This window comes from Melanostigma gelatinosum, assembly GCF_949748355.1.
Source record: "Melanostigma gelatinosum genome assembly, chromosome: 23".
NCBI lineage: Eukaryota > Metazoa > Chordata > Actinopteri > Perciformes > Zoarcidae > Melanostigma > Melanostigma gelatinosum.
The window spans coordinates 1,859,046-1,872,054 of NC_136656.1; the positions used below are offsets into that span (position 1 = coordinate 1,859,046).

The window sequence follows — 13,009 nt, forward strand, 5'->3', positions numbered from 1 at the left end:
AGCACACGGTCATACATGAGCACATGAACAGAGGTTTGTGAGATTTGCCGTGGACGGACAGACAGGCTCACAAACGCTTATTGGCGGAGATGATAAAGTAAAAACGTCGGCTTAAAAGACGAGGCACAGAGACGTTTACGCTGGTTCTTCTGTCGGCTAATATAAAGGTTGTAAATGTGTTGTATGAACTAATGCTTTGGTAAGTGTCTGACAGACCGGAGCGGTACGAGTTAAACTCCACCTTCATGCAAACAGACAGCAGATACATGAAACTCAACTCCAGTCGTTCTGTGTGTAAATAAATGTGGTTTATTCTGTTAACAGTCGAACACGAAACATTTCAGTGCAAATATTCTAAATACCTCGAGTACACTTGTTCTACATCACAGAAACAAACCACTGTTGAGTCACATTGTGTTTGGGACTCTTTATATTCAGCGTTTAAATAGAATAGTGAGGAAAAGCTGCCCTGCTTTCAGGAAGTCTTCAAACAACAGCCAGGGTGAGCTAGAGTCAGTCATCAGTCTAACATATCATCCTCAGAACAACACGTTCTAACACCATCACCTGTCTGAGCAGGCGGGGAAATAAATAACATTAAAAACACATTCTTCTTCACGCTGTGCTGCAGATGAGCAGCACCGTTAAAACAGCTCAGCTCGGGTTCAGTTACCAGGAAGTGCAGGACATGACAAGTTAGCATAACATCCAGAAATCACAATTTTAGAGGCTTAAAACAAGCTATAGATCCATCTACAGACACACGTTTGATATGTTTATATGAAGCGCTTGAAGAGATAAATAGTATGGTGAGGAAAAGGTGCCCTGCTCAGAGGCACTTTCAGGAAGTAGAGCGCTTCGTCTTCAAAAAACTGCAGTTTGAATTCTGCATTTTAAATAAGTGTCACACGTCGTCATTCTATATTTACTGGACGCATTTCTAACACACATGTCTGCATACATGAAGACGTGCAGCCTTGTGTTTCAGCGTTAGTATCAAATGAGGGATCATCAGATTATGCTAAGCTAACTGACGTTATTTACTCGTTCAGTCGAACACTAATGGCGTTACTTGTTGCATCAGGAGGTCTGTTGTTACTCTTGTGAACAGTAACCTTTAACTCTGACATCACGATTAATAAACATAAAGTCAGACAGTAATCCATCGGAGTGGTGCTTCCATCAATAGTTTGGCTTCTTTCTTCGTCTCCTGGAGGTGAAAAGTGATGGTGCTGCTGAACCGCGTGTCCACAGCTTAAAGAGGGTTTAGATCTCCGGCACAGGTTCTCTCCAGGATTCACTTCTTGTAACGTGTGCCGGAAGAAACATCCAGCAGGGGTCGCTCTTCAAATTCTCTTTTTTTAAACCCACGAAGAGCAGATTCCTCCAGCGTGTGATACAAAGTCAAACAGTCTTCTTCAAATCGGACTTACATCGTGAAGACCTCACCGATCCGGATCCATCGTGAAGACCTCACCGATCCGGATCCATCGTGAAGACCTCACCGATCCGGATCAATCGTGAAGACCTCACCGATCCGGATCCATCGTGAAGACCTCACCGATCCGGATCCATCGTGAAGACCTCACCGATCCGGATCCATCGTGAAGACCTCACCGATCCGGATCCATCGTGAAGACCTCACCGATCCGGATCCATCGTGAAGACCTCACCGATCCGGATCCATCCTGAAGACCTCACCGATCCGGATCCATCCTGAAGACCTCACCGATCCAGTCGGGTCCACGTGCTGCTCTGCATTAACTACCAACGTGCCTTTGAGCAAGGCGCCTCAGACCGTGAGTGGTTTGGTTGAAGCGACGTAATCATTCTGACGCTGTGGGAATAATTAACAAAAGTTGAATTATGAATCATAATATAAACTGATTTACTGAAGAAGAAGAAACAGAACGTTTTTGTTTTCTTACATTTTGTTTTTGACGGCGTTTCAGGAAACCGACTCCAGCGGCCAGGACCAGTGAGACGAAGACGACCAACGGGATCAGAACGTTTAGATGAAGCCGACCACCTGATGGTGAAACAAAGGAGACTCTAAATGGACATCATTTACTAAATAACTAGAGGTTGAAGTCTGGGTACCATCTCGACTCTATTAACGCTGAAGAGTCTTCATTCTCTCCTCAAAGGTTTTCTCACCTGCATCGGTCTCGTCGGTCTGATCTGGATCTGGGAGACTTTTGGTATAAAACTCCGTCGTCGAGGTTTTATCAGATTCTGGTGCTGAAAAAACACAAGATTAAAGAAAGAGGATTATAGTCGGCAGAAAGTGCTGACTAAACAATCCTTAAAGGTTCAAAGATCTTGAGCCTATAGAAAATACACAGAGAGACTCACACACACGTACTCACCAACAACGAGCTGGACCACCGACTGGTCCACTGGGCTGTTTAACTTGGGGATGAAACATCGGTATCTTCCTTGGTCGGCCAGCGTGACGTTGGAGATCTTGAGCGAGATGTTTCCGTCTTTCAGCTCGTCCGTGAACAGCGCCGTCCTCCTCACGTACGACCGGATCTTCATGTCTGGGATCTCTTGCCGCTGCCTGTAGAGGTGCACGTACTCCACCCGGCTCAGCGGATCCGCGGGGTCCGGCTTCAGGTCGGGCAACGACCACTCCACCGTCAGACCCTCCACGTTGAACTTAGGCTCCAGGTGGCACGGCAGGATGACGTCGTCGCCCAGGATGGCCACGATTGGCTGTCGTGACCCAATCACCTGAGGTTGATCTGGGAAAACACGGCGGAACGAGTTTGAACTACTTTATCTCAACTTCAGAACGACTCACCAGACTTCCAGGACTGAGAACATCAGACGCTTATTGTACTTCAGTATTTATATCACGGTTGAGTCTTTAAGAACCTTCTGGTGAGTGAGCAACAGTCCAAAACCCAAAGATACTCATTCAAATAGAGCTGCAGAGAAACAAACTACTAAGAAGCTTTTCTGCATGAATTGAAAACAGTTCAGATGATTCTCCGTCTGTTTCAGCTCTGTGTTTTTAGTGAAAATGAGGGATTGTGATTTTGCAGAGTCATGATGATTTAGTGACCACGAGTCATCACTTTGAGCAACATTGTGAGAACAACATCTGATTAAGAGGAACAAGACACATGACTGGAAAACATCAGCAGCGCGACCTTAGTGTGGTAATAAATAAATAAAAAATAAATAAAATCACAAGTTAACCCCGTGTTTCTACGGTGGCCCTGAACAGATGCTGTGTTATGGAACAATAGGAGCTTCATATATACACACACTTCCTGTTCCTGATAACAGTTTAACCGTCCTGCTTATCTGTTTGGATGAGTTCCCTAAATTTGTTTTTGAATTTGCTGACTTCCAAAACATGTCTCTACTTGTCCAATAGACAGATTTCAATACACAGACGCATATTAAAGTTATTCCTTCTGGAGAGGTCTAGACAGCTCCGTCAGGGTGCATTTCTGCTCTGAGTCACTTATTGAAGCAGCCATCATCAGTAAAAATGTTTACATCCACTTAAACATAGACAATGGCAGAAGTTCAGTCTTAGTGTTACTGGATCTCAGTGCTGCATTAGACACGGTCGGCCATGCCATACTCCTAGAAAGACTAAACATCTGGGTGGGACTCTCTGGCACAGCACTTAACTGGTTTGAATCCTACTTGAAGGACCGAGAATACTTTGTGTCTGTGGCTCATTACACATCAGAGCTGACTAAAATGACATGTGGTGTTCCCCAAGGTTCAATACTGGGGCCTCTTCTGTTCAACATCTACATGCTTCCACTAGCTCAGATTATGGAAAACAACAAAGTGTGTTATAATTATGCAGACGACACACAAATCTACATAACTATGTCACCAGGGGACTATAATCCCATACAAGGGCTGGGTAACTGCATTGAACAAACCAACATCTGGATGTGCCAGAATTTTCTTCAATTAAACAAAGATAAAACAGAAGTAATTGTTTTTGGTACCAAGGACGAACAATTGAAAATCACCGCTCAGCTTCAGTCACTGATGTTAAAACCCACAAACCAAGCCAGAAATCTAGATGTAGTTATGGATTCAGACCTCAACCTGAACAGCCATATCAAGACAATTACAAAATCAGCCTACTATCACCTGAAGAATATATCAAGGATTAGAGGACTTATGTCTCAACAGGATGTGTAAAACTTGTCCACGCATTTATCTTCAGCAGACTGGACTACTGTAACGGTGTGTTTACAGGTCTCTGTAAAAAGTCCGTCAGAAAGCTGCAGCTGATTCAGAACGCTGCAGCTCGAGTCCTCACTAAGACCAGGAGGGTGGATCACATCACTCCAGTTCTGAGGTCTTTGCACTGGCTTCCTGTCCAACAAAGAATTGACTTTAAAATCCTGCTGTTGGTTTACAAAGCACTGAATGGTTTAGGGCCAAAATACATCTCTGATCTGCTGCTACCTTATGAACCATCCCGACCCCTCAGGTCGTCTGGGACCGGTCTACTTTCTGTTCCCAGAGTCAGAACTAAACATGGAGAAGCAGCGTTCAGGTTTTCTGCTCCACATATCTGGAACAAAGTCCCAGAAAGCTGCAGGTCTGCTGAGACCCTCAGCTCATTTAAATCAAGATTGAAGACCTTTCTGTTTGCTGCTGCCTTTAATTGAACCACGTTCAATTCATATATTAATCAATTTCCTGCATTTCTGCATTTTACTACTGTATTTTATTTCTTGCACTGTTTTTTAACGTTTTAATGAATGTTCTTAATTGTTTTTAAATCTCCTTTTCTTTTGCCTTATGTTTTGATGCTTTTAATGGTTTTATGTGAAGCACTTTGAATTACCTTGTTGTTGAAATGTGCTATACAAATAAACTTGCCTTGCCTTGCCTTAAGAAAATGAAACTTAAAAACTGCAACTTTTCTCTTTCCTCGTGTTGTTCCGTTATAATGTCATTATTTAGTTTATTGTAATGCTGTTCAGCATTCCAACTGTTGTTCTTCGAATCTTTATTCAACTTCTTCTATTTCTTCCGACGCACCGCTTCTTCTCCTTCATTTTTTAAGCTACAGAAACCATTCAACGATCAAAATGTTCAGCTCTTTCACCAGAGGGGTGCTATGACTTTTCATATTTCTAACCTTTAAACTATTTGAATTATTAAGCTTTATATTGTCAATGGGATCTCTATGGAGAATATTTACAAATCCTCTTAAACTTCTTCAACTTTCAAATCCTTCAACTTCCTCATACTTTCAGCTACAGACACCATTTCAACTTTCAAATGTTGAGAAAACCCTCAACTATTGCCACGTGATTCAGCTTTTTGATATCTTTTAAACTTTTTGAACTGCAGCAATTTAACTTTTATGATTTTTCAGCCCTTTTCTGACTTTATAATGGGTGTGTATTGCGCAGCTTAGAGTGCGTGATGTCACCGCTAGAGTGAAGAGCAGCTTGAGATTCTTGTGGGAAAAACATTTGTATTTTGCCACTGTGTCCACAATCTTCACTCTTCATGCATAATGTCTGGATGGAGAAGTAGCTGATATTGTCCTTGTCGTAGAAAAATTACTGTGGAATCCCACAGATGCCAAACCAACTTTCTGCTCCATAGAGACCAATGTTAAATTTTGCATAAAAAAAACATCTTCCACAGAACACGGTACCCCATTTCTCTCTCTCTCTCTCTCTCGCCCCATGGATTAACTGTATTTACAAATGAATGCTCTTACTAATACTGAAACTACTGCTGCTGCTGATATAGCATTACTACTATAAATGTTGCTACTATTATCAATATTATTACTACCACTTTTACTTATACGACAACTGCTACTAATGCTACTAAAAGTAGTAATCCTATTACAGCTGTTACTATGACTACTGATACTACTTCTAATTACTAATACTTCTACTACTAATAATACTTCTAACTTCGACTACAAATATCACCACTACTAGTACTTATTCTAATGCTACTAATACTTCTGCTAATCATACTTCTACTACTACAAATATCAACACTGACGAATTTATTTAAGCCACAGAAACTGTTCAAATATCAAAATGTTCAGCTCTTTCAGGAGTATTCATATTTGTAACTTTTTGAATTATTAAGCTTTTTGCAATTTGTTTTTGAATTGGATATCTATTTTCAGCAATTCTAGTTATTATTGATTTCAGACGTTACGTTGCGATTAATTTAGCAAAATGTAACATTTTGCTAAATTATTCGTGGCATATCCGTGAATCAGTGGGTAAATAGTTTGTTTTATTGTAACATGCTTCATTCCGTTATTATAAATGAAATATATAGAAAGAGACAATCCCATTGATAGTCCTGTTAAGTTCTGTTGTCGGTTCGTTGCAGTTTAACGGGACTGAGAGGCTGATAAACAGACGGAAACACAGACACATGATATCTCCTAAAGAATGAAGAGAACAAACCCGGAGCTCACCTCTTAAAGCCGTGTTACCGGGAACAAAGAGCGTGAAGAGAGAACACGTCCAGAGGAGCGCGGAGCCGCGGAGGTGACGCATAAAAGCAGCCGGTAGAAGCGCGAGGAGCCGGTAGTGAGCTCCAGCGGAGCCGCGAGTCTGAGTACTGAGGCCGTGTGTGTGCGACAGCTCCTCATATTCCACTACTGACGCAGTGTGCGGTGTACGTTTTCCATGACGTCATGGCGCAAACGACGCACGTTGGACAGTTGCCAGGTTTCACCCTTTGCTTTACGATGCAACACACCTCCAAGCTCATAAAACAAAAGATGAATCTCATGAGTAATCATCACGTGACTGTTAAAAATAAACAGAACTGTGATATAAATACAAGTAGATACATACATGTGAGTACATATGAATATATTTATAAAGTATGTGAATTGTAAACAAATGAATAAGTGTTGATTGGGTAATAAAATGTGATATATTCATATATTTACGACAGAGACTTCCTCTTATTGTCTGTTTACACGATGCTTTATAAATACAGCTCGACTGTCATATGTTATTATAACCAAAGAGGTTAAATACATTTTATTGAGTTTATGTTACTTTACATGAATTAAGAGCAAACCACCAAATCAGTGAAAAATAAATAAATAAAATACATACAAATAAAATCCTGAGTAAATTATACTTATAAACCAAAATAAAAAAATACATTAAATAAAATAATAATTAAAATACTTAAAATAATGCAACTACTTTATCCCAAAGCTGTCTTTCCAGCTCTCTGTCACATGATCACATCAATGTAACGTCAGTCATATTGTCATTGCGTGGTGTATGACTCATCTATTTAGTGACTCAGCAAGAACAGTGAAAACCTAAAAACATGGAATAATAAATAAACAGAAATGTGATTTTGTATCTCCAGTGATGATGGAGGTGAAGAGCCTTAAACCTGATGTAGACTGATCATCACCCCGTCGTCGAAACAAAACAGAATATCTGCTGCGTCCCAGCAGAGAAAGTGAAATAAAGATTATTTACTTATCAGACCGAAACAGCCTGAAACCCAAAATTTAAAAGAATTAACAGAGAAAAGCAGCAAAGCCTCAGAGAAGCAGAGAATGTTTTACTGATTTTAAAAGTACATTTATATTCGTAGGAATGTCTTTTCAAAAATAATAACTTTTTATTCATAGAGCACCTTTAAAAACAGAGTTTACAAAGAGCTTTGAGAGACAAAGCAGCAAAACAATCACAATAACAGAAGCTCAGTGAGACAGAACGTCAACAAATACAAATAACACAGAAAAGCGACGACGTCACATGAAAGCCGGTCTAAAGGGTTCATATCCCTTCAGCTCTGGATGCTCTATTCTCTTAGCGTTGACCTATTTCACTCTTGGACACATTGCGCAATTTTCACGAAACACAGACGTCTTCGTCCGTCCTCGTATTTCAGCCAATCGGTGAGCTTTCATCAGTCTGACTGTTCAAGAGGAAAGAGACAGCAGCAGGAAGCGCGTGGCCTCTGTGACGTACACGTCAACTTCAGGTGTGATAGAAAGCAACGAGCCAGTCAGTCAGTCATCAGTCAGTCATCAGTCAGTCACCATGGCGATGTTAACTCTGTGCGCTGCCGTTGGTGAGTACTGAATTGAGCCTTAACGCTTCTCTGCATCCTTGTTTCTGCATCTCGTAATAACTGCATGAAACTCAAGCAACTGCTGCTGACGATCCTCACTCTTTACCTTGTTTACATTTTTAGCATTTTGCATCTTTGCAACTTGTTTTTTTCCCCACTAGTGATACACCAAATGCTAAATAATATATTTTCTGTTGGGACCACAAAGAGAACAACAACAACAACTCCGCCAGATGTTTGTCTCTCACAGTGTCTGCAGAGACGAGCAGCAGCTTCACCTTCAAAATGTAACTTGTTGTTGTGGTTTCTGCTGACAGCAGCTACTTCCACACGGTTGCTGGTGGGCAACCTGTGAAGCTCTGGTTGCATCATCGTGGAGTATTCTGTATTCTGTGTATTGTTGTTAACAAAGCTGCTGGGTTCAGAACTGACGCCTGCAGAGAAGCTTCAGTGTTTGTTGAGAAGAACATCCGTAGTGAAAGAAAGCTGCCGAGCGGGCGCTTGTTTTCTGCTGAGGTGGTGAAACGATGTAAATCTGTGTTTTCTTGCAGCCGCTCTGAGAGTTCTGCCCGACAGATCTCAGTTCTTCCAGTACGAGTCCGTCTCTCTGAGCTGTGGGCAGGAGGGCAACTCTGCTGCCTGGAGGGTGAAGAGGAACACATCCACCAGTGTACACCAAGAGTGTTCCTCAGAGAGACCCAACGACTCCCACTGCTTCATCCACGACCTGTACCCACTCGACAACGGGGCGTACTGGTGTGAGTCTGCAGCAGGAGGGTGCAGCGACGCCGTCAACATCACGGTGACCGGTGGGTTCAGACACAAAGACAGTGATTCAGACCAGAGGTCCACCTCCACACGTTCTTCTCTGACGGGCTGAACAAACAGAGGTCTCTGGTCACCATAGTTGGAGAACGCTCAGTGTCTGACATGCCAAAACAAGTCGTCAACCTCCAGGTCTGAAAAGAGAAGCCGATGCTGCATTCTCTCTAGTGTCCACCAGGGGGCGACTCCTCTGGTTGTATCGAAGTCTATAGAAAATGACTCTACTTCTCTCTTGATTTATTCCCTCAGTAAACATTGTAAACATGAGTTTATGTCTCAATCTCTAGTTTCAAGTCTTCTTCAATACAGCATGATGTTCATTTAGTACATTATGGTCCATTTAGAGTCACACAGACCATAAAGCAGGGGATGCTTTAGGGCGGGGCTTACTGTGATTGACAGGTTGCTTCCACGACGTTGTCGGGTCTGAGAGTTGCCCGTGGTTTTGTCTTACAACTTTAACTTTTAGAGTTTCTAGTTGCACAAGACCAAGATGGCGACGGCCAAAAACAAGACAACGCTACAAAACGTTGTTAATTGTCGGCGGTTTCTGTAGAACGGACTTCTGTTCGGACTCCAAGGTGCTTGGAGGAGGTAACGAGTCGAGAAGAGGAACCACGCTGGATCTTAAGTTGTTCTGTAGACTTCACGTCTTGCTGGAGCTTTGACCTCTTCAGGTGAACTGTCTCCTTGTCTCGTCTCTCAGCTGGACCTGTGATCCTGGAGATTCCCGTCCTCCCGGTGACGGAGGGAGACGACGTGAGTCTCCGCTGCAGAACCAAGCCGACCTCCAACCTCACAGCCGATTTCTATAAAGACGGCGTCCTCATCGGGAGCAGCTCCGCAGGAAACATCAGCGTCCCCGCTGTCTCTCAGGCCGATGAAGGACTCTACAGGTGTGCCGTCTCTGGAGCCGGAGGATCTTCAGAGAGCTGGCTGACTGTCAGAGGTGAGGGCAGCCAATAGTCTGAGATTTATCCAGAGTGTGTTCAGCACAAAGACAGCCAGCCGCAGAGGCAGCAGTCTGTTTGCATCGAGGCCAACCTGTGGTATTTCTGTTGTGAAGCAGGCCGCCCTGAGCCGCCGGACTCCCCCCTCGCAGGCTTTCTGCTTCCTGTGGTGGGCGCCTGCCTCTCGCTGGTGCTGCTGGTGCTGCTGGTGCTGCTCTGCCTCTGGAGGAGGCACAAAGGTCAGCAGCCTGCTTTCATGTCACCGAACGAACCCTCTCAACATTCTGCTGTTTCAGCGATGCTTCTGTCGAGGAGGTCGGAACGTGCTGAGCGATGAAGTTTGTTGTTGGACTTGGAAACAAGTGAAATCAACAGCAGATTGATTCTGCTGCAGGAGGCCACGGCGAGCAGTCAGCCGCTGCAGGAAGAGGCTTCAAACTGCAGCCAACACATTCAGATTCACTCACAGGGTGTTCTGCTTTCTGAAAAAAAGGAGAAATGATGTTTAACAATGAAACGACATCTACAAAAACAATTCTAGAACAGGTTATTCCTGTCCCTGTAGACACGGACTTGTTGAAGCTAAAGACAAGTTTTCATATTAAACGGAGCAGCTGTGCTTTGTGCTCGTGACCTCAGCCCACCAGCTGTAAACTGGGAGCAGATCTGTCAGCAGCCTTCACAGTAAAGACTTCAGTTTAAATGATGACGCTGTATGCACAGAAAAGGACAACATGCTGTCAAGTAACATCTGTCTGCCCACAGATGATGGACAGACAGATGTGGAATCAGAGACACATTCACACCATGTCAGTGTCTGTGATTTATTTATGACACGTAAACATGTTTTCAAACTGTTGCTGCAGGCAGAGTCGACCCTGATGTGTCGTACACGGACGTCACCATCACACAGGAAGCACAGACGAACAGGATCAGAGGTACAAACTCATATTTATTAATAATAATAACAACAACAATAACAACAATAACAATAACAATAACAATAACAATAATACTACTAATAATAATAACAACAATAATAATAACACCAACAATAATAATAACAACAACAACAATAATAATAATAATAATAATAATAATACTAATAATAACAATAATAATAACAATAATAATAATAATAACAACAACAATAATAATAACACCAACAATAATAATAACAACAATAATAATAATAACAATACTAATAATAACAACAATAACAATAATAATAACAATAACAGCAGCTGATAAAAAATACGTTAAAATAAACAAGCCGATGAACCTCAAATATTCATATTCCATAAATAACAGTGTAAATCTGGAACACACTGGGTCCTGTGTGTTTGTTCTTATCTGCCTGGAGACGGAAGTCCCGCCCTCTCTACGCTCCTATTGGTCCGTTTCTGTGTCCATAGATCTCGTCACCATGGTTACATAGTAAACGAAACAGTCGGCATTCCCTCATTCCTTGATCTCATCAGCTGACCCAGTTTCTATTGTCATTGCATTGAAGTGACGTCATGTGTTTAATAATAGCACAATGCATGGAAACAAAACACAGAAAGACAAATATGATGAATGTAAAACAAACCAACAGAACGTCATCTTGTCCTTTGTGTTGTTCGCTTCAAGCATCAGAGCCTCGCGCTGCCTCCTGATCTTTAGTTCTACATTTGATCATCAGAGAGGAAGATAATCGTGCTTCTGATGCAGGTGTCTGGTTTCATGACAGCATTTAAAGCATCAACGCAGACACGCCTGTTAATATCTCTCAACAACGCGTCACAGTTTAAGGGGATTCGCTCCTTTGTTCTGTTTCCTGGTTGCAACAGTGTAACGTTCATGTGTGTGGGAATCGAACACATGGTGTTTCTATTGTTCTTCCTCCACAGACGCGGCCGCTGCTCCGACCTTCTACTCAACAGTGAAACCAGGAAACACCTGAAGGAGACGCGCAGCGTGTCAATCTGTTCTGTTATGAAACAGGAGAAGCGGTGCATTGTGGGGGTTTTAAAGGAAACTGAAGGTTTGAAGTTGACTTTTCGAGTCAAACCTGCATCAAGAAGAGATTAAAGTCTTATTGGTCAAATAAACACTCAGTTTCATCGTCTAAATATAATGTGTCAGCTGTAAATTATGAAATCAATCTGTTCAATGTTAAAATATTTAAATGTCAGACGCGGATATCAGAATTCATTTTTTTAGTTTCAAACTTTGCTGAAAAAAGAAAAGCCGACTGAATAACAGCGACAGGCTTTTATCAAACACGTTTATTGTTCAAAGAAAATCACATTCATTCATCATTCATGATCAACATATCGCTGTCAGGATGATTCTCTTCTTCAGCGACAAAACACATCAAAGAGCAAACAGACACACATCACAAAGAAGTCTTTCAGGAACAAACTGTCAATAATAACCCTTTATTTCTGTTTCTATCGTCTGTATGCACATCAGTCAGGGTGCAGCTTTAAATGCGAAACATCTGTTTGAGTTTCTGTCCTGCGGTGATTAAAAAATACTTTAAGAAGGAAAGTATTTGGCCTGACATCAGAGATGACCCTGAGAAGTATTTGTGTGTAATAAAACAGGTACTTCCTGTTTCCTCTATTCACACACACTGAAACACACCTTCCCCTGAGTCAGCACTATTATATTTAAACTAGGAACCTGCTGCAGGAGGAAATAGAATAATATAACTGCTGTTCAGATAAGTTTAACACTTCAAACATCAGATCCGTGACTCTGCAATGAGCTCATCAGACATCACAAAGAAGCTGATATTTCCCTGAAAACGTTCCTGAGTCATCCAGCCGCTCGTCTCTGGTTTCATGTGAGCTGATGCAGTGAAGAGAAGTCAGACTCTGGGGAACAACAGCCATCATGTGACTGTGATGAGAAACGTCCTGCAGCATCTTCATGAAGCAGCTTAGTAAGATACTCCGTTCATACATCAGCACCAGTCCTACTGATGGATCACCGGGAAGTTCTGATGAATGTGATAATCATAAACTTATGGTTTATGACCAAACACCTCGAGAACTTATAACATACGTTTGTTTCTATGCATATTAAAAATGAATCAAACTGGACTTTACCTCCTGACAGGTGTCTCCTCTACACCAGGAGGGTGACATGTTCCC

General features: G+C 42.1%; 2 protein-coding genes across 2 annotated transcripts; one reads left to right on the forward strand and one right to left on the reverse strand.

Annotated features, from left to right (window-relative positions):
- Window positions 1-313: 313 nt before the first annotated feature.
- Window positions 314-6,569, reverse strand: LOC306796470 (myelin-oligodendrocyte glycoprotein-like). Its single transcript, XM_079295400.1, has 5 exons — window positions 6,455-6,569; window positions 2,370-2,747; window positions 2,158-2,241; window positions 1,929-2,029; window positions 314-1,837 (listed from the first exon to the last, which is right to left on the reverse strand). Exons 1-5 carry the CDS (start codon window positions 6,534-6,536, stop codon window positions 1,793-1,795), a joined length of 690 nt encoding a protein of 229 aa, XP_079151526.1. The 5' UTR covers window positions 6,537-6,569; the 3' UTR covers window positions 314-1,792.
- Window positions 6,570-8,060: 1,491 nt separating this feature from the next.
- On the forward strand, window positions 8,061-11,811 carry LOC306796756 (low affinity immunoglobulin gamma Fc region receptor II-b-like; the record flags this gene model as incomplete). Its single annotated transcript, XM_079295826.1, has 6 exons — window positions 8,061-8,091; window positions 8,643-8,900; window positions 9,623-9,865; window positions 9,986-10,105; window positions 10,733-10,804; window positions 11,759-11,811. 6 exons carry the CDS (start codon window positions 8,061-8,063, stop codon window positions 11,809-11,811), a joined length of 777 nt encoding a protein of 258 aa, XP_079151952.1.
- Window positions 11,812-13,009: the final 1,198 nt, after the last annotated feature.

Excerpts from the sequence above, each read along its gene's own strand:
- LOC306796470 (XM_079295400.1), bottom strand. The coding sequence starts at position 6,536 with ATGCGTCACCTCCGCGGCTCCGCGCTCCTCTGGACGTGTTCTCTCTTC. Across the intron at positions 2,748-6,454 it reads CGGTAACACGGCTTTAAGAG|ATCAACCTCAGGTGATTGGG; the intron begins GTGAGCTCCGGG and ends GTGTTTTCCCAG. Across the intron at positions 1,838-1,928 it reads AACGCCGTCAAAAACAAAAT|CGTCAGAATGATTACGTCGC; the intron begins GTAAGAAAACAA and ends TTATTCCCACAG.